At 45.4% G+C, this 21,383-nt stretch overlaps 1 protein-coding gene across 3 annotated transcripts in view; it reads right to left on the bottom strand.

Moving 5' to 3' along the window:
* CARF (calcium responsive transcription factor) overlaps positions 1-21,383 on the bottom strand; it is a 77,682-nt gene that overhangs the window by 26,819 nt on the left and 29,480 nt on the right. For all 3 annotated transcript variants that reach the window (XM_056533900.1, XM_056533902.1, XM_056533903.1), the window contains 3 exons: positions 21,041-21,161; positions 16,150-16,293; positions 4,817-5,047 (listed from right to left, as the gene is read on the bottom strand). In XM_056533900.1, the coding sequence (XP_056389875.1) occupies positions 4,817-5,047; positions 16,150-16,293; positions 21,041-21,161 (496 nt within the window). The remainder of the gene's footprint in view (positions 1-4,816; positions 5,048-16,149; positions 16,294-21,040; positions 21,162-21,383) is intronic.

Genomic DNA, 21,383 nt, shown 5'->3' with positions numbered 1-21,383 from the left:
TTGTTTTTTGCTGTTATGGCACATAGGGGCTTCCTAAATGTGATATGACCCCCAAAAACCATTTCAGAAAAACTCACTCTCCAAAATCCCATTGTCGCTCCTTCCCTTCTGAGCCCTCTACTGCGCCCGCAGAACACTTGACATACACATATGAGATATTCCCTTACTCAAGAGAAATTGGGTTACAAATTTAAGGGAGATTTCTCGCCATTTACCCCTTGTAAAAATACAAGAACATGCAAGTGTAAAAAATTAAGATTTTGAATTTTCTCCTTCACTTGCTGCTACTCCTGTGAAACACCTAAAGGGTTAACCCACTTTCTGAATATCATTTTGAATAGTTTGAGGGGTGCAGTTTGTATAATGGGGTCATTTATGGGGCATTTCTAATATAAAGGCCCTTCAAATCCACTTCAAAACTGAACTGGTCCCTGAAAGTTCAGATTTTGAAAATGTTGTGAAAAATTGGAAAATTGCTGCTGAACTTTGAAGCCCTCTGGTGTCTTCCAAAAGTAAAAACATGTAAATTTATGATGCAAACACAAAGTAGATATATTGTATATGTGAATCATATAAAATGTATTTGGGATGTCCATTTTCTTTATAAACAGAGACTTCCAAAACTGAAAAAAAAATGCTAAATTTTAAAATTTTCCATCAAATTTTGGAATTTTTTATCAAGAAATCATGCAAGTATCGCCGAAAATTTACCACTAACATAAAGTAGAATATGTCATGAAAAAACAGTCTCGGAATCAGAATAAAAAGTAAAAGCATCCTCGAGTTATTAATGCTTAAAGTGACAGTGGTCAGATGTAAAAAAAATGCTCGGGTCCTTAAAGGGGTATGCCGGTAGAAAACTTTTTTTCTTCTTTTTTTTAAATCAACTGGCGCCAGAAAGTTAAACAGATTTGTAAATTACTTCTATTAAAAAATCTTACAACTTCTAGTACTTATCAGCTGCTGAATACTACAGAGGAAATTATTTTCTTTTTGGAACACAGTGCTCTCTGCTGACATCAGGACCACAGTGTTCTCTGCTGACATCTCTGTCCATTTTAGTAACTGCCCAGAGCAGCATATGTTTTCTATGGGGATTTTTTCCTACTCTGGACAGTTCCTAAAATGGAGCAGAGAGCACTGTGGTCATGATGTCAACAGAGAGCTCTGTGTTCCAAAAAGAAAAATAATTTCCTCTGTAGTATTCAGCAGCTAATAAGTACTGGAAGGATTAAGATATTTTAATAGAAGTAATTTACAAATCTGTTTAACTTTCTGGCACCATTTGATAAAAAAAAAAAGTTTTCCACTGGAATACCCCTTTAACCACTAAGGGACCCAGGGCATACAGGTACGCCTTCGCTCCCTGGTACTTAAGGACCCAGGGCGTACCTGTACGCCCATGGGAATTTCGGTCCCCGCCGCTGACCGGGTGCAAATGCCCAGGGAGGTCCTGACCAGCCTCCCCCCATCCCCCCCATGTCGACGATCACCACAAATTGCCGGTTAATTCACACCGGTGATTTGCGGCCATTCCGGGTCATACGGGTCTCCAGTGACACCCACGATCCCCCTGAAGGGATAGGAGTGAGGTGGCAGGGGTGCCACCCCTCCTATTGGTCGTTCACAAGTGACGATTAATAGCAGATCGGGGGCGGGGGGGTTCCTCCGTTCTGCCCACCCACAGTAGGCCGGGCAGAACGGGAGAACCGACGGGGAACGGCACCGAAGTCCTCCTACCCATCGGCGGCGGCAGCACGCGGCGGTGATCGGCGGCAGCAGAGGACGGCGATGCGGCTCCCTGGATCCTACGGAAGCCAGTGAGTTGCCTAGCAACATCTGGAGGGCTACAGTCTGAGACCACTATACAGTGGTCTCTAAACTGTGGCCATCTAGATGTTGCAAAACTACAACTCCTAGCATGCCTACACAGCAGTTTGCTGTCTGGCCATGCTGGGATTTGTGGTTTTGCAACATCTAGAGGGCCACAGTTGGGAGATCACTGTGCAGTGGTCTCTAAACTGTAGCCCTCCAGATGTTGCAAAACTGCAAATCCCAGCATGCCCAAGCAGAAAACAGCTGTCTCGACATGCTGGGAGTTGTAGTTGCGTACCTCCAACTGTTGCATAACTACATCTCCCAGCATGCCCTTCCGCGATTAGTACATGCTGGGAGTTGTAGTTTTGCAACAGTTGGAGGCACATTGGTTGAAAAATACTGAGTTAGGTAACAGAACCTAACTGAAGGTTTTCCAACCAGTGTGCGTCCAGCTGTTGCAAAAATAAAACTCCCAGCATGTATGGTCTGTCAGTACAGGGTACATTCACACAGGCGGGTTTACAGTGGTTTTCTTGATTTCAAGTTTGAGCTGCGGCAAATTTTTCCTAGTGGGAAACTCACCGTAATCCCCCGCCAGTGTGAATGGACCCCGAAAAACACTACACTACACCACACTAACACATAATGAAGGGTAAAAACACTACACTGCCCCCCCACCCCCAATAAAAATGAAAAACGTATCGTATGGCAGTGTTTCCAAAACGGAGCCTCCAGCTGTTGCAGAACAACAACTCCCAGCATTTCTGGACAGCCACTGACTGTCCAGGCATGCTGGGAGTTTAGCAACAGCTGGAGGCGCCCTGTTTGGGAATCACTAGCTTAGAATACCCCTATGTCCACCTCTATGCAATCCCGAATTTAGTCCTCAAATGCGCATTGCGCGCTCTCACTTCGGAGCCCTGTCATATTTCAAGGAAACAGTTTAGGGTCACATATGGGTTATTTCCGTGCTCAGGAGAAATTGCGTTACAAATGTTGGGGGCTTTTTCTCCCTTTACCCCTTGTGAAAAAAGGAAAAGTTGGGGGCTACACCAGCCTGTTAGGGTAAAAAAATAAAAAAAATTACACTAACATGCTGGTACTGCCCCATAGTTTTTTTTTTTTCACAAGCGGTAAAAGGAAAAAAAGACCCCCAAAATTTGTAACACAAATACCCCATATGGTGGCGTAAAATGCTCTGCAGACGCACAACAAGGCTCAGGAGTGAGAGCGCACTATGTACATTTGAGGCCTAAATTGGTGATTTGCACAGGGGTGGCTGATTTTTCAGCGGTTCTGACATAAACGTAAAAAAATTAACATCCACACATGGGACCCCGCATAGCTCTCTGCTGACATCATTGTGGATATCACAGTCACGGAGGAGACGGTGTAAAAAAGTAACAATGTATTTATTAAACACATTTAACCTTTTTACATGGTGTGCAAGATGCGTTTTGAAGGATAGTTCCTTCTTTATCAATTGCTACCAGTGTACCAGCTACTTTTTTTACACCGTCTCCTCCGTGACTGTGATATCCACAAGGCAGCGCCATAAGCAGAACTATTTTTCCTGTACTGATCCTGCTCGACTTTTGCCGATACCCGACGGGAGACCGGCCGTCTCTGCGGGCTGCAGCCAGCGGTACCACATCTCCACCACATCCTACCCCCTGTGAGGGGTGATATGCTATATACCAAGACTTACCAAAGGTGAGCATCATTTCAAAGGGCACTCGGGTTTTCAGCCCACAGTATTACGCGAGGCGCTGTCCTCTTTTTTTTCTGTCCCCTATCTCCTGCTGACATCATGACCACAGTGCTCTCTGCTGACATCGCTGTCCATTTTAAGAACTGTCCAGAGTAGGAGAAAATCCCCATAACAAACATATGCTTTTCTGGACAGTTCCTAAAATGGACAGAGATGTCAGCAGAAAGCACTGTGGTCATGATGTCAGCAGAGAGCTCTGTGTTCCTAAAAGAAAACCATTTCCTCTGTAGTACACAGCATCTAATAAGTACTGGAATGATTAAGATTTTTTAATAGAAGTAATTTACAAATCTCTTTAACTTTCTGGCACCAGTTGTGTCTGAAAGGGGTTAAAAGGCAAAGGATTGGTCAAGTTAAAAGGAAACTGACAGCTGGTTCACCCACTGTCAAAAAGTGATGCTTTGCCTTAAAAAATAAAAATCAGGAGAATAAGTGGGGGTAAGTGCAGTAGTGAACTTTCCAGCTGATCTTTGTCTTACAGCTCTGTTATAAGGCAAAAAGACACTGCTCGTTTTCCTGATTAGTGGAGGTCTCAGCACTAAAACCCGGACTGCTGAGGTTTGTGGTGTAGTCTTCCTTCCTGTCCTGGATTTTCGGATGATTTTGACTAGGTTAAAAAACCTGGACTGGCCAGGAAGGGAATGAGAGTCCCTACTACCAATTACTACCTTTTATTACTTTGGTGGTGCAAATCAGCACAGGTGGTTTCAAAGCAAGGTGTTACTCTGCAGGACGAGGCTGTGACGAATCTGTACCTCTGATGGGAGCTGGACTCCTGAGGTTTGTAGTCTTAAAGGGGACATTTTGACGTGAGCAATACATTTGATGAAAGCCAGTGGGTCACGGGCACTGCAGAACTTCTGATCAGAAGCTCTGCAGTGCCCGCGGCCCACTGGCTTTCTGTGTTTGCAGGGGGAGGTGACAGCTTCCGTTCTCTGAACAGAAGTTCTGTGCCCGCGGCTCACAACTCATTCATTTACAGCCCCGCGGCTCACAGGAAGAGAAGGAGAGCAGCGCCTGAGGGTAACATGATTAGTCCCCCGATGTGGGAACAGCGCTGCAGCTAATTGTTCATTCAATCAAGGGAAGGGGGGGGGGAGCCCGACCGGTATTGCGGTATAGGTAAAAATGTATATTGTACAGAAAAAACACACCGGTATTCGGTATGAACCGGTATACCACCCAGCACTAATTTACAGAGTGTGAAAATATTAGTTGTATCTTTACCTTAGCTGTTTCCTGACAGAATAAACCTCATCAATGCCTTTGGCAACCAGTTCCCGGATTTTATCAGACACACAAGGATGCAGACGAGAAGAAAGGGTAGAACTCTCCTCACAAATCATCTCATCCTCTTCCTCATTAGGTGGCTGAAATGAAGTGGGTGAAGACGAGAAACAACCTGAATCCAGGTTGTGATACTGATGCGCTTCCTGATCAGGTAGCTGGACATACCATCTGTAGGACAAAATAAACCACAAAAGAAAAATAGTCAACACAATAATGGTTTTACTACTGGTTAATGAAACCATTATTTTACAACAAAAATAGATTTGCACTAGGGCTACAACGATTATTCGATTTTATCCATAATATTAGATAAAGTGGTTCGTTGTCGACGAATCCAGCTATCGAAAAATCTGCCGATATTTGTTGCAGCGGGTGCTGGCGGTTATGAGGCTGCTGCAGGCGGGAGTGTTCAGGCACTATGCCTGTGGGTACTGCAAATCCGGCACCGCCGCGGCCTCTGTAAGTGAAGTCCCTAAGTGATGAGCCCTGACTTTCAGTCCCACTCTCCGCTGACGCACTGCTCTCCAATCACGCAGAAAAACAAAATAAAATAAAAAGATTTTCATGCTTACCGTAAAATCTCTCTCTCGAAGGATCCATTGGGGGACACAGACTATGGGTATATGCTGCTGTCTCTTGGAGGTTTGACACTATGGCAACAAGAAAAGTCGGCTCCTCCCAGCAGGGTATACCAGCCCACAGGCACCAGAGGTAAATCGTTTAGTTCCAGAGCAATAGGTGAAGACCGACAGGTCCAGAAAAAAACACCGACTGTCAGAGCAACCAGAAGAAAAGGTAACTGAACACAACCTCGGACAGATGATTGAAATAGAAACACCAGAACAGGGTGGGAGCTGTGTCCCCCAATGGATCCTTTGAGAAAGAGATTTTACGGTAAGCATAAAAATCTCCTTTTCTTTATCGGCTCCATTGGGGGACACAGACTATGGGACGTACCAAAGCCGTCCCTTGGGCGGGTAAGGAATCAGACAGGTGGACGGTGGACCATCACCGCCTGCAACGTCTTACAGCCCAGAGTAGCATCAGCTGATGCAAGGGCATGAATCTGGTAGCACCTTGTGCAAAGACGACCACGTGAACGCCTCACAGAACTGCAAGGCCGAAGCCACGTAGCGGAGGCCCAGGATGCCCCAAACAACGGATGGAATGAGCCAAACCCTGAAGGGTGGATCTTCCCCTTGCAGCGGTAAGCTCCCAAAATGGTTGTCTTGTCCAACAACCACAACAGGTTGTGGAACAAACGCTCCAGAGATGAGAAAAGGCCGGACAAAAGGAGGGAAGGACGATGACCTATTGAGATGAAAAGGTCAAAGCCATATCAGGTACGAAGGACCGACCTGGACGGAAACACAAAACAACTTCTCCTGGTATACAACCAGGAAAGCAGAATTGCAGGAGAGAGCTGGCAGCTCTGACACCCCCCTAACAGAGGGAAGAGCAATAAGGAACGCCACATTCCGGGGAAGGAGGCGAAGGGAAATGTCCCTGAGAGGTTCAAAAGGGGGGCCTTGCAGGCCATCCAAGACCCAGTGCAAGTCCCAAGGGAAAAAAGGAGACTGATAAGGAGGGGCAGCTTGTGCCACTCCCTGAACTAGGTTCGGACATGATAATTTAATGCCAGAGAACGTTGGAAAAGAATGGAAACGACCGAAGAAAAAAGTCTGAGTGTCACACCAACAGAAATAAGACCGCCAGGTATGGTGGTAAATCTTTGCAGGGGAAGGCTTGTGAGCCCTCCGCATGGTGCAAACCACTTGGGAAGAGAAACCGCGGTTCCTCCGAACCGCTGTCTCAACCGCTACGCCGTCAAAAACAGAGACGGTAAATAGAGGTGGCCAAGGAGACCTGATACCAGAGGTCTGGACGATAGGGAAGGCGCAGCGGAAAGTCGTTCAGGAGCCTGACTATGACGACGTACCACGTCCTAGGACCCCAAAAGGAGGGGAAGGGGAGGGAACAGATAAGGAAGGGCAAAGCCTGACCAATAGAAGTAAATGGTTTGGTTGTGGCGGAACGTGCAGAGGTCCACGCCTGGAGCGCCCCAGAGGTTGCAGGTCACTGCAAACCCCTCCGGATGAAGGGACCACTTGCCTTGGATGGCTGAGGACCATCTGAGAAAGACCACATCCCAGAAGACTTTCAAGGATCTGGGCCCTGCTGGAGCTCTGATCAGGAGATCGTCCAAGTAAGGAATCACGGAAACAACTGCTGTCCATAAAGGGGGCTATTACAGGCGCCAGGACTTTGTGAAAGGTCCGCAGAGAAGTGGTCAGACCGAAATGGAGAGCCACAATAGGAAATGACTGTCCGTGGCAAAGCGGAGCTACGGCTGACGACCGGGAAACAATGAGATGTGGAGGAAGGCATCCTTGATGTCCACCGAGGAAAGAAAACTCCCCGTGAACAATGGACACCAGCACCGAACGGAGAGACACCATTCAGGATAGAAGGCAGAAGATGCTGGCTGAGATACTCGAGAACCAAGAGTGGGAGAACAGAAACGCCTTTCTTGGGGACCACAAAGAGGTTGGAATAAACCTCAAAAACGTTCCCCTGAAGGAACCGGGACAATTACTCCCTGGATAAAAAAGGAGCTGGGGCGTGTCCCGAACTGCTTCCGCTAGAAAGGGGAACCGGAGGGTCCAGGAAAGAAAAAGGCAATCCCAAGGAAGGGAAGCAAATTCAATCCTGCATCCGTTGACTACCACATCCCTGACCTAGGAGTCCTGAGTGTGTGTAGTCAAGGCGTCCTGGAAGAGTAAGAGGCGACCAACCACCCGAGAAAGGTCGGCGGGTGGGGGCGACCCTTCATACCGAGGAGGGCCTACGGGTGCCTGATGGGGCCGCAAAACGGCCGGAAAGGATAGCCAACCTCCGGGGCAGGTCCGGAAGGAGGGAGCCTTCTTCCTGTGAAAGCACCTGGCTGGACCATTGTTTGTACCCCTTGATGGTACCAAAGGTCCGCAGAACCAGAAGGAGGACTTACGACGGTTCTGTGAGCCTTATCAGAGGTAATAAAGAACTCTACTCCGCCCGTCGCCTCATTTCCTGAAGGCGGCGTCCGCATTCCAGGCTTTAAGCCATAAGGAGGGACGGTGGCTACCAGGTAGCTTGTGGCAAAGGCAGCACAGTGGCTGTGCATGGAAGCAGAACACAGAAAATCTCCATCTGTGGAGCATCGGAGAGCTAGATTAAACAAATCCTCTAGAGGGATCTTGAAGACTACCCTTGCGGAGTTGGGAGACCATACTGAAAGGGCCTTTGACACCCAGGCTGAAGCAAAATCAGGAAGAACCTGCTGTCTCGAAGGCAAAGTTTGCCAAAGTCTCCACCTTCATGTCTGCTGGATCCTTAAAGGCAGCCGCATCAGCCAACAGTCGGGTAGGCGCCTTAGAGAGGCGGGAGACTGATAGATCCACAGTTGGAGAGGAGGTCCACCAAGCAATGAGGTCCATGGCAAAGGGATACCGCGCTCGAACCTTCTTGTCAGGGTGCCTCCAGGTGGAAACCAGCAGGGCGTAAAATTCAGCTTGAGAGCTGAAAGCCTTGGTGCTGGTCGGGCACGAAGCAAGGAGACTTCTGGAGCCACGTCCGAAGTTCCTGGGTCCTTTAGATGGAAAGTGTGTCTTATGGCCGAAACCAATGAGTACACCACATCAGGCATCCGTGCGTTCCTTGAGTCGGAGGCCGAATCAGAAACCTCACCCACAAGTCCTCTAGTTGAATGGGGACGAAGTGAGGCAGCCCTGGAAGAGGTCGGGCACGATAAGAGGAAACTTCTGGACCAAGCCGAAGTTCCTGGGTCCTTCAGTTGGAAGGTGTCTCTTACGTCCGAAACCAATGAGTACACCACAACAGGATTATCCATGCGATCCTCTATGAAAGGAAATTTCTGGAGCTACGTCCGAAGATCCTGATGAGAGGAAACTTCTGGACTGCGTCCGAAGTTCCTGGGTCCTTTAGCTGAAAGGTGTCTCTTATGGCCGAAACCAATGAGTACACCACATCAGGCATATACGTGCTGTCCCCTGTGAAAGGAAATTTCTGGAGCCACGTCCAAAATTCCTGGGTCCACTAGATGGAAGGTGTCTCTATGGCTGAAACCAATGAGTGCACCATGTCAGATGTATCCAATCGGAAACTCCATCCACAAGTTCTCCAGGAAAATGGGAACGAGGTGAGCCAGATGAACCTCCTTTATGACGCTTGCGAGAGCGGTTAGTATAGGGGGAGAGCGGGACCCTCTAGAGGGCTGGCGTAGGGCCGACCTCTCCAAGGCTGTCACCACAGAACGGGAGACCTGAGCCAAGTCGATATAGACTGGGCGAGTGGTAGAAATAGCAGGGGAAGCAGTGGTGCAGGCGGAGCAAGTGGGTTTAGCAAAACCAAGTATGGTAGAGTTGCTAACCCCTGCAAGAACAATAGGTGACCAGGCCGGACACCTCCATTCTATATATTTATTTAAATTTATTATTATTATTATATTTTTTTTTTTAGAATCAGATTACTCAGTGTATGTGTCCCCAATAAGGTAGCGGCTGTGAGGAGCCCTGCACGGCTGAGGGGAGAGAGCGAGGGAGAAGAAGCATAGCCAATGAGAAGAGAGAGAGACCGGCCTAGCCAAAGGGCGCCACACATTGGCCCTCAGAAAGCCTCTGCACGGGCTTAGCGCTGATTGGCAGAGAAGGGACTGGCCGCATACAGAGAAGGGGAGAGAAAAGGATTCCCGCGGCTGTGAGTGGGCGGGGTTAAGGCCCGACAAGGGCCCGCGGCCAGAGAAAGAAAAATGGCCGGGCTCTAATGGCGTCCTCGCTCCCATAAATAAAAACCACCGCCGGCAGCACGACGCTGCCGACAGGAGAGCAGGGCTGTATTCCGGCGCAGTGAGCGATATGGCCGGATATAGGGGCCGCGCTCACTGAAAGCGCAGGAGGAGTCGGCAGTGCTCTGCTGCCGAAATTAAGGTAACTGCTGCCGATAGGAGAGCACAGGAGAGCAGGGCTGTGTTCCGGCGCAGTGAGCGACATGGCCGGAGATAGGGGCCGCGCTCACTGAGAGAGCAGGAGGAAATAAAAGTAACTGCCCAAGTAGTGTCGGCGTCTGAATGAATAGACGCTGAAGAAAAAGGAAAGACCTGCACAGTCCTACACCACTGATTTTAAGCCCCCATTGCCTGAAAGGGTTCCCCACAATTCAGGAGATAACAATAAAGAGGAGTGGGCTGAAGTAGGGGGTCTCCAGAGGATGAAGAATCCTAGGACCTGCAAGAAAAGGGTGGAATTATACTAACCTTTAGTCAGAAGAACTTACCTAATGGAGTCTTTAGTCATGAAGTCTTCAGTCAGCATTTTGTCACCTGCATCATGCCGGGCTTGAAAAGCGAGACGAGCAGGGAAAGAAGGGGGACCCAGACCCATGAGGTGCAACCCCAGACGCTGACCGTTGGCGAGAGGGGGTTAACAGTACATCAAAGTTGCCTGCCACCTCTCGCAATGAGGAAACAGTGAACGCTATGTTCCTGAGTCCCCACCTGAAAACAGGAAAGAAAAAGGAATAAAAAAGCTAACACATTCCCTAACTAAGAAAATAAAAAATATGAGACCTGGTCTGGAGAGAACTCCACACAGTGTCTACCCTCCTTAGACTCTAAGCAAAAACTGATTACCTCAGGTGCCTGTGGGCGGGTATACCCTGCTGGGAGGAGCAGACTTTTCTTGTTGCCATAGTGTCGAACCTCCTAGAGACACCAGCATATACCCATAGTCTGTGTCCCCCAATGGAGCCGATAGAGAAATTAACATATTTGATATTGCTGCATGGGTAACTGTCTGAACTAAAATAAAATATTAATGAACCTGTACAGCAGCCGGCTGTTAAACCCTTTTTTTTTTTTTTTCATTTTGATTTTTTTTCTGATTAAATCGATGAAATTATCAACAACAAATCAATTGTTAAAATAATCATAAACTGCAGCTCTAATTTGCACTGAATCTTTTGACATTTTTCAGTAGGTAAAATAAACAATTTTGTCCATAGGTGCGGGTCCTCTACCCCATTGTATGAGTGCACAATTGCACTTTGGGTTGAGCACCTGTTATCACCTTGAGACTACGTTGTTTTGTTTTTCTGTTTAAAGTTAGTCATGTTGTTCGCATCCATATACACGTTTATCAGGTGTCAGGATGTGATTGTGGTACTTGTGACCGTCTGCAGGCATTCTCCATTGTATGCAATTTTTGCTGGGGACATCGCCCTTAGCAACGGTTGACAAGTGCAGGGCCTCCACCCCAGCGAAGGTGCACAATTGCACTTGGGGTTGAGTTTCCTGCTATAGCCATGTCCATGCAAATATAAGCCGGCAAGCATCTTTTAAGGCTTATACCAATGCACCCTTTTATCTTATTGGGTAGCGTTGGGGGTTTCACCTGTGAGGCCTGTTATATCTAGACCAGCAAGGGTGGGGCTTGTAAACTGTCTCCCCCCTCCCATTGTATGTGTGCTGAGTTTACACTGGAGGCGACTGGGGAGCAGTCTGCAAGTTGGACCTTAGGCTGCTGTATATCTGGTTCCTGGTTCTATGCATCTGGCCAGGCAAAAAAGGTTAGTGGTAAGGTCCCGCATCACATGAGAAATCTTGGCGTGGTGTGCGGGCTCAGGTATGTCCTTCATATAAGGATATACTGGCTAATGTCTCATTTTTACATCAGTTTTGAGGATTAGCTAATATCATTGTATATATTTACCACAGGATTGAAACCCCACTTTTGTCCATAGGTGCGGGTCCTCTACCCCATTGTATGAGTGCACAATTGCACTTGGGGTTGAGCACCTGTTATCACCTTGAGACTACGTTGTTTTGTTTTTCTGTAAAATTAACAATTTGCCTATAGCAACCAATCAGATCACTTTTTAAAAAGTCTTAAAAAAATTAAACACGAAATCTAATTGGTTGTTCTGGGCAACTGGTCAACTTTTCCTAGTCACATGTTTTGATAAATCTCATCTATGGAGTTATATACAGTTTATTCACTGGTTACATTATTGATAACTAAATTCAATTGTATATGGGTGCAATGAGTAAGTAAAGATCAATAATTGTTTTTTGATTCTACACCTCCACATCTGTTCATTCCTGTATTTTTAGAGGGATTCTGTGTTTTTTGGTAGGTGAGTATCAGATTATAAAATCTTATCTTACTCATGCCAACTAGAGTTCATGAGGCATGGCTGAGCTGTTCACATTCTGCCGCATTTCTTACCTCTTTACTCCCTTACCCCTCCCTCTTATGCTTGACTGATCTATTGGGCTTGACTTCCTGGACCAAGCCCTGGCTCTACATTCCAATACCTGCACACGTGTTATGAAAGCGGCACATGTGCGGTGATCATGTGCTGTCTCAGCTGTGGGCAATGGCTTCAGTGCACCTCTATGCATGTGCAGATTCTGACACAGGCCTTTTCTCTGCATCAACCATCAGAGGAAGGAGTGTGAGAGAGAACAGGCTTAGCCACACCTTCTGGACACTTGTAGCTATGAAAAATTTTTTCTTTTTCTTTTTAAATGCCATCTTATTTCCATCTACAGCAACAGGAGTATATTTAATATATATAATGTTCCAGCATCTATTGAGCACTGCCAATAGTCTAACAAGGGAAAATGAGCAGAAAAAAATCCTGTGGAGGAGTGAAATCAAGAAAAGATTATTTGTCTTTATTTAAAGAGACCATGAGGAGATTTATGAAGCCTTTTCTAAGGGCAGCATAAACCTGGTGACATTGACCTTGATTTAGTTTCTCTATTAGTTTTCTTTTTTTTTTTTTTTAAGGTGGCTTTAATAAAATCACTATTTTTTGCTGAAGACTACAGAATGCTGTAGTGAATATAGGCTGAGGATATTTTTTGGGGAAAATATGGTGGATCTCTGTCTCCTTACTGTCTGGGACCCTGTTTGAAATGTATATATCCTCTTGACCTTTGATTATTTTCCTTTGGCTGTATACCCCCCTGTCCTGTTTGATCTTGCCTCCATTTGGTTATCTCCCTGTTGTCAGTTACTTAACATATCCCTTGGCCCCTAGCTGTGAGGAGCCTCAAGACAGCTAGTTTGCTGATTGGGTTAATCATGCATATCCTGCCAGTTTGGTGCCAACTGGAACAAAAGGTTTACATTTTACATATAGTGAAATATGTCCCAGCGTAGAAATATGTTTTTCAGGGCTCCCCTTAGTAGCCATAGTTACATATCCCCCAGAATCATGATCCCCAAATAATAGGCAGTATGTAGAACCCAAACATGACCCCATTGTACCCATAGATTAAGCTGTATGTATCCCTAAGCTGTATGTATCCTATACCTATGTATAACCCCTTCATGTATCCTATCAAAATGTGCGTTATAATGTCACCATATCAATAAGTGTACTGCCATCTATTTCACATCTGTTGTGTATGATGGGAGTTATGATTTATGGACTATCAATCTGGGTTTGAGAGGAGGTTGGGACATTTGGGAGGTGGGATGATGTGGGCTGATCTAAGAAGACACTGGAGACCTCCCTTCTAACCCAACCCTCTGCTGCACCCATAAAAGTGGTGGTCCAACACAAGCTGGTTGTTACAAGTTTGGGGCCCATTCTGAATGGACTTGTGCCGCTATTTTCTTCCTTGGCCCCAGGACGGATTAGGACTTTACTCAACAACGTTAAGTATGGAACTCTTCTGATTTTTATTCCCCTTTTATTTTGTATAACTGTTTTGCACATTTTGTATGTCTGTTTCGTTAACTCTTTTTTTTAATTAAGTACTGTACCCTTTATGTACATTAAAGCCATAACTTTAATGCGTAGCCTTGTATGCTCTAACGAACCTAAAGCCCTATAGCTTATATAGTTGTATTAGTGTATAAGTGTGGCTCGTGCCGTTAGATAGTTTTGGTGTCAAAGTGCAGAGTGTAAGAATCTGTGTATGAACAGAGGCGTTCTATCGGCCTACTGATAGATGGTGGCAGCGTATTGGTGTGTGGGCATGTGGACTGGTTTTGGGGTGTGTGTAGCTAATTTTTAGGGCCTATAGTGGTAGGTGTGTGTGAAAGTGAGCGGGGAAGCAGAGTACCCCTATACCTTCCCAGCCGAGGTCACCTGTGCAGGAAACACACGGGGACCTACAAACAGTGTGTATTTAAGTTGTGTCACTGGCTCATACGGGAGCAGAGCGTGTGCTCAAGGGAGCCGAGAGTGAACGTGCCGCGGTTGCAGATTAGAGTTAGAATATTAGAGTAAATATTCTGCTGGTTTTGTGGTTCTTTCGTCCGCTCACTCTTTTCTGAGAGGCGTGTATGTGTCCGTACGCCAGGTCCTGAGGGCTGTACGTGACAAATGCGATATTCAAGAAATGGTGATTTGGTTTGCCCAAGAGCAGTGACTGCCAGTGTTATGTCTAATCATCAGGGGTGTACATATCGCCTGTGCAACCTGTTCAGCTGCACAGGGACCCAGCGTGTGAGGGGGCCCGCCACCCTTCGCTGTGCTACCTCTGATAAAGCGTCAGCGGCGCATAATAGTGTAGCGGGCACTTTAGACAGCGAGTCTGCAGCCGACCCGGGTCTGATGAGGGACGTCGTGCAAGTAATGTGGGGAAACTATGCTACCTAATGTGGGGAATCTAAGCTACCTAATGTGGGGAATCTAAGCTACCTAATGTGGGGAATCTAAGCTACCTAATGTGTGGAATCTATGCTACCTAATGTGGGGAATCTATGCTACCTAATGTGGGGGTACTGCTGGCTGCCTACCTAATGCTGCAGATTAATGTGAGTTGCAGTGCAATTTTATGGCAAAGTACTTTTTTTTTTGCACAGGGGCCCTCTGCTGTCTGTGTCCGCCCCTTTTGTGAATATATCGAACACTGTCAACAACTGGCAGGTGGGCAATACAAATCGGCAGCTCATGAATATTGCAGGCTAATGAACATGTGTGTATTCAGCAGATTTTTTCTAAAACTACAGCACTTAACAAGAAAGCTAATATAGGGGGATATTTATCAAAGCCTGTGCAGAGGAAAAGTTGCCCATAGCAACCAATCAGATCGCTTATTTGATTTTGCAGAGGCCTTGTGAAAAATGAGAGAAGCAATCTGATTTTGCTATGGACAACTGGGCAGCTTTTCCTCTGCACAGGTTTTGATAAATCTCCCCCATAGTGTCTAGTGTTTTCCCATGTAAATTCTGACGTAAATTGCTGCAAATTGATTTGAATGGGATTCCACAATCTCATTCAGAATGCTTCCTGCATTCCGTCAAAATATAAGACTAGTCTAGTTTAGATAACACAGAATTCCATTGAAATTTTGCTGCAATTTTGGCGGGATTGTGTAAAGTCTTCTACAGGTCTCATGTGGAGAGAAAAAGGCAGCTAGGAAGAGAGGCCAAAGCAATCATATGTATGTATGATATTTATAATGTTTGGGTACTATATATTTTTTTTTAAACATCATAATGTTGATTAATTCAGATTCAGGTAGGAAAGTTTCCTTGGGTAGTGAATATAACTAATCTTCTTAAATCCTTATGGGCTTACACATTCACTTGCAGACTCATCATCTGCAGAAGAAAATTATTACTTCGTGGAAGGTCATAATCTAATGAGAGAAGCATCGAATGTAATTTGTCTAAACTTAGCCAGTATTATGTTAGGACTGTTCATTTGAATGACTCTATTGACTAACGCTGACTCAGAAATCGTTCATTGTGAAATATGGATCCCTGAATATACTGTTTTTCTGTGAATGAGGCACAGAAAAGTCAGTAATCCAGTGAAGTTCGAAGGACAGAACATTAGGTGTATTAATTGATCACTGACATGTCTTGTAATGGGGCATACTTTTTAAAATCTGTATTTATGTCTATATCGTTTTAGTATGGTTAGTAAAGAAGGAAAAGCAGTAAAATGGACATAAATAGTAACAACCATTTAGCGACAGATTTAGGCTCCCACAGTGCTTTTACTGATACACTGAAGTGGTTTTTATGGATGTTAATACTGATGGCCTCTTCTTGGGTAGCCACAGCTCCTTTAATCAGCTGGTTAATGTGGATGCAGAGATGACCTATACTTATCTAATAATGATGGCATAAGGATAGGCAATTATTATCAAAGTCTTGGAAAATCTTGTAAATGCTGCAATTTAGTAGTATATCTATTGTAGTCAGCCTGTATGGAATAGAGATGTGTACATATGATGATTGGCATACCTTAACACACCCTCAATTGTTTCTAAATCCTTTTTTAATAAGTTAAATGCTTTTTCTTGTTCCAGTTTAATCAACTTCTTGTCAATCTTCGGATCTGTAGGAACTCGATAAGAAGGAAATTTCTTCACCTTTTTGATATATATCCTTGAAAATACAGAGAAGTTCTGTGAGTATTTGTACTTACATACCTAATTTATCATTTTCACTGGTTAAATCTGTTGGTCATGTAAACAAATAAATAAAGACAGTTACATTAATACTCTTTTTTCATATATTTTACAGAGAAGTATGGAAAGGCACAGAATCATGCTACTGCTCCATACAACGTCTCAAACACATTTGGCACTCCCAGCAGCCTATCATTTACCACCCATCACCCAGTGATGATGATATATGGAATATCTCTTTAAACCCTAAACACAGCATGGGGCTTAGATTACAATAGTACTCATAGGCATATATATTTAGCACTAGCTGAGTACCCGGCGCTGCCTGGTTTTTCCTACTTAATCCTTGTGGGGGAGGAAAAGTAACAAAAAGGAGGAAGATTTTGTCCTCATATCCCATCCTTAAATCCTGATCCCATATTTTGTCCTCATATCCCGAACTCGTATCCCAACCCCATATTCCATCCTCATATCCAGTCCTCATACCCTGACCTCATATCCCAACCCCATATCTTGTCCTATTTAATCCTCCTTTCTAATCCTCATATTCCATCTTCAGGTGAGGCTGAGTGGCGATGAAGATATAGTAAGCTGAAAATAAAAGGGGTGTGGCTTTAAGGGTGGGTGTGTCTTTGCAAGATGGGGCATAGAATGCGGGGAGGGTGTAGCTTGCCAGCCGGACTGACGCATTTACCAGGAGATGCAGAGTGGAGCTTGTGTAATAAGGTACCAGAAGTCCTATATACTTGCATGGGACTTAAGACAAAAAGGCCATCATTCACATAAGGGGGTAGGTAAGGGTTAATTTAACTATTATATATTTTTATTTGACATTTAAGTAACATGTGACCAAGTATTATCGAAATATCTCCAGCTGTACGGAAGTTATGCTGGAACATACACTTCCCATAGGTTTGCATTGGACTTTAAACAAAAACCCGACCCTCACAAATGGGGGTAGGTGAGGGCTAAATTAACTATCATTTATTTTTACTGGACATATACCGTATTTATCGGGGTATACAACACGCACCCTCATTTTACCAAGGATATTTGGGTAATGCGCCGCACCGTGAAGCGCATAGCAACGACGCAGGGGACGCACACCGGAGGCCTGAAGCAGCGTGGACCCGACCCCGGCAACAGGTAATTATGCAACCGGGGATGGGGGGAGGCAACGGGGCAGCGGCGCCGGCAATGGGTGCCGCTGCCCCTTCTCTCCCCCTGGCTGTCGGCGCCGCTTCTCTCCCCTTGGCTATCGGCGCCGGTAATGGGGCGCCTGCACCGATAGTCAGGGGGACAGAACGGGCAGCGGCACCGATAGCCAGGGGGAGAGAAGGGCCGGCAGCAGGGCTCTAGACCCCAGGAAAGGCAGGGGGAGAGATGCGGGCAGCGACGGCCTCTCTCCCCCTGCCTTTCCTGGGGGTGTATCGGCGTATAACACGCACATAGACTTTAGGCTAAAAATTTTAGCCTAAAAAGTGCGTGTTATACGCCGATAAATACGGTAAGTAACATGTGACCAAGTATTATTGAAATATCTCCAGCTGTTTGGAAGTTATGCAGTAACATATATTTCTCATAGACTTGTATGGGACTTTAAACTAAAACCCCGACCCTGGCAAATGGGGGTGAGTAAGGGTTAAATGACCTATCCTATGTTTGCTGTTGACATATATGTAACGTGTACCAAGTTTCATGTTAATATCTTCAGCTGTTTGGAAGTGATGCTGGAACATACACACACACACGCACACACACACACACTGGCCGACATTTATCATTGTCTTTACACTGTTTTTTTGTGTCTATAAAAGGCGCAAGCAGAGTTTATTTGCAATTATTAAAATTTCTGCTGATTTTGAGTTGCAATCCACTGATTTTGGCAATACACATGTTATAGAAGGGTTTTATGAACTGTGCCTTTTTGTGAAAAGTTTCTAAAACTACACCAGCCCAGACTTTGCTTAGCTTTTTGGTGTATGTGAAGAGAGAAATTTCAAAAAATTTGAACCTGCACAAAATTTTGCAAATGCTCTACAACCATTTCATACCGTTTTTCCTTTTTTGCACTTTTGTTTTTTCCTCCTTACCTTTTAAAAATCATAACCCTTACAATTTTGCAACCAAAAATCCATATGATGGATTATTTTTTGCGCCACCAATTCTACTTTGCAGTGACATCAGTCATTTTACCCAAAAATCTATGGCGAAATAGAAAAAAAATCATTGTGCGACAAAATGGAAGAAAAAATGTAATTTTGTAAATTTTGGGGGCTTCCCTTTCTGCCCAGTAAATTTTACGTTAAAAATGACACACTCTCTTTATTCTGTAGGTCCATACGATTAAAATGATACCCTACTTATGATTTTTTTCAGAAGTAATACAAAATCAAACCTATATAACTACATGCAGGAAAATGTATTTATAAACTTTTTTATTTTTCCACGTATGGGGCGGTATGAGGGCTCATTTTTTGTGCCATGATCTCAGTTTTTATCGGTACCATTTTTGTTTTGATCTGAGTTTTTGAACACTTTTTATTCATTTTTTTATGGCACAAAAAGTGACCAAAAAATACGCTACTTTGGAATTTTTTTGTCCGTACGCCATTTACCGTGTGGTTTAATTAAGGATATATTTTTATAGCTCGGATATTGACGCATGCAGCGATACTACATATTTTTATTTACACAGTTTTTTTTTATTTTTATAGGAAAATGGGTGATTTAAACTTTTATTAGGGAAGGGGTTAAATCATCTTTATTAACTTTTTTTTTTTTTGCAATGTTATAGTCCCCGTAGGGACATGCAGTACTTGATTCAATACACTGATCAATGCCATTGATCAGTGTTATCGGCAGTTGATTGCTCAAGTCTGGATTTCAGGCTTGGAGCAATCAATCGCCGATCGGACGCACAGGAGGCAGGTAAGGCACCCTCCTGCTGCCCACTAGCTGATCGGACATCGCGATTTTACCGCAAAGGTCCCGATTAGCCCGACTGAGCTGCCGGGAAGCCTTCACTTTCACTTTAGACGCGACGATCAACTTTGATCGCTGCATAAAAAAAGTTAATGCAGGACATCTGCCTGAACTGCGATGTCCGGCATCAGCCACGGGTCCTGGCTGCTAATAGCAGCTAGGACCGTGCGGGTATGATGCAAGCTCAGCTCCTGAGCTCGCTTCATAACCCTCCCATGCTGCATCGCAGTTTAGAAAAGGCATTTAGCGCTAATAGGTAAATAAATTTGGTGCTCCTACACATTACCAGCACACAAAAAAAAGGTGTAGAAAAATACTTCACTTACATCTACAATGATAAATGCTGACCATTGAGTTTTATATTTATCTAGATTAACACTGTAGACTAGGCCACAGATTTTTATTTTTGCAGATCTTAGATAAAGGGGTGTTTCCATGCTGTTCATTTATAGGCCATAAATGCCATAGACATCTCAGAGACATGACCAAGTTTCTGCGTGGCTCTCTTCACTCAAGTCTAAGGAAGTTCTAGAAGGAGCTACTGCTTGTCAGATGCTTGGAAACAGTTAACATAGGTCAAGGAACTCCATTCTTCTGATCAGTAAGAGGTAGGACATCTTGCAAACATTTATGGCATATGCAGTATCAGATGGCATGAATGTCTAAGATGGGAATACCTTTTTAAGTGAAATAATACCAGAAATAATTCACTTACCGTATTTATCGGCGTATAACACACACTTTTTAGGCTAAAATTTTTAGCCTAAATTCTATGTGCGTGTTATACGCCGATACACTCCCAGGAAAGGCAGGGGGAGAGAGGCCGTCGCTGCCCGCTTCTCTCCCCCTGCCTTCCCTGGGGTCTAGAGCGCTGCTGCCGGCCCTTCTCTCCCCCTGGCTATCGGCGCCGCTGCCCGTTCTGTCCCCCTGACTATCGGTGCCGGCGCCCCACTGCCGGCGCCGATAGCCAGGGGGAGAGAAGGGGCAGCGGCACCCATTGCCGGTGCCGCTGCCCTATTGCCTCCCCCCATCCCCGGTGGCATAATTACCTGGGTCGGATCCGCGCTGCTGCAGGCCTCCGGCGTGCGTCCCCTGCGTCGTTGCTATGCACGGCGCGGTGCACTGACGTCATGCGCCACGCCGTGCAGCGCATAGCAACGACGCCGGGGATGCACGCCGGAGGCCTGCAGCAGCGTGGACCCGAACCAGGTAATTATGCCACCGGGGATGGGGGGAGGCAACGGGGGCAGCGGCGCCGGCAATCGGTGCCGCTGCCCCTTCTCTCCCCCTGGCTATCGGCGCCGGCAATGGGGCGCCGGTACCGATAGTCAGGGGGACAGAACGGGCAGCGGCACCGATAGCTAGGGGGAGAGAAGGGCCGGCAGCAGCGCTCTAGACCCCAGGAAAGGCAGGGGGAGAGAAGCGGGCAGCGACGGCCTCTCTCCCCCTGCCTTTCCTGGGGGTATATCGGGGTATACACGCGCACACACGCACCCTCATTTTACCATGGATATTTGGGTAAAAAACTTTTTTTACCCAAATATCCTTGGTAAAATGAGGGTGCGTGTTATAGGCCGGTGCGTGGTATACCCCGATAAATACGGTATTTTTATTCCTCAGCTTTCTTCTTTATAGCTAAAGATTTTTCAGTAAGATTTAAAATTAACTGTTAGGAATAAATACCATTCATGGGATAACTAGATTTAATGTGTACTTTGTAAGTGCTTGAAAGTACCCACCTTGCTGGACATGTTGCTTTATACATCTGCCCAGTTGTGCTGTCAATCTCTCCACTTTTCTTGGGCTGTGATCCTTTTCTTCTTGGTCCATACTGACATTCCATCACAATTGCTCTGCTTCCTACAACAATTTCAACTGATGAATTGTAATCATACTTTGATGGGACTATCTCACAATGTCAACCACTTTAAATATATTTGTTGAAAATCAACACTATAGAAGTCCATCACTTAGGACTGGTGTGACCCCCCTGTCTATTTATTCTGGCTTCAATGGTCATGTCTGTGAAACAACACAATTGAACAATATTTTTCCCTTTGCATGTCTAATGGTTTAACTCCA

This window comes from Hyla sarda, chromosome 8, assembly GCF_029499605.1.
Source record: "Hyla sarda isolate aHylSar1 chromosome 8, aHylSar1.hap1, whole genome shotgun sequence".
In the NCBI taxonomy this organism is placed as follows: Eukaryota; Metazoa; Chordata; class Amphibia; order Anura; family Hylidae; genus Hyla; species Hyla sarda.
The sequence above is the reverse complement of the archived record's forward strand: the minus strand, read 5'-3'. Positions and strand labels throughout refer to the sequence as shown.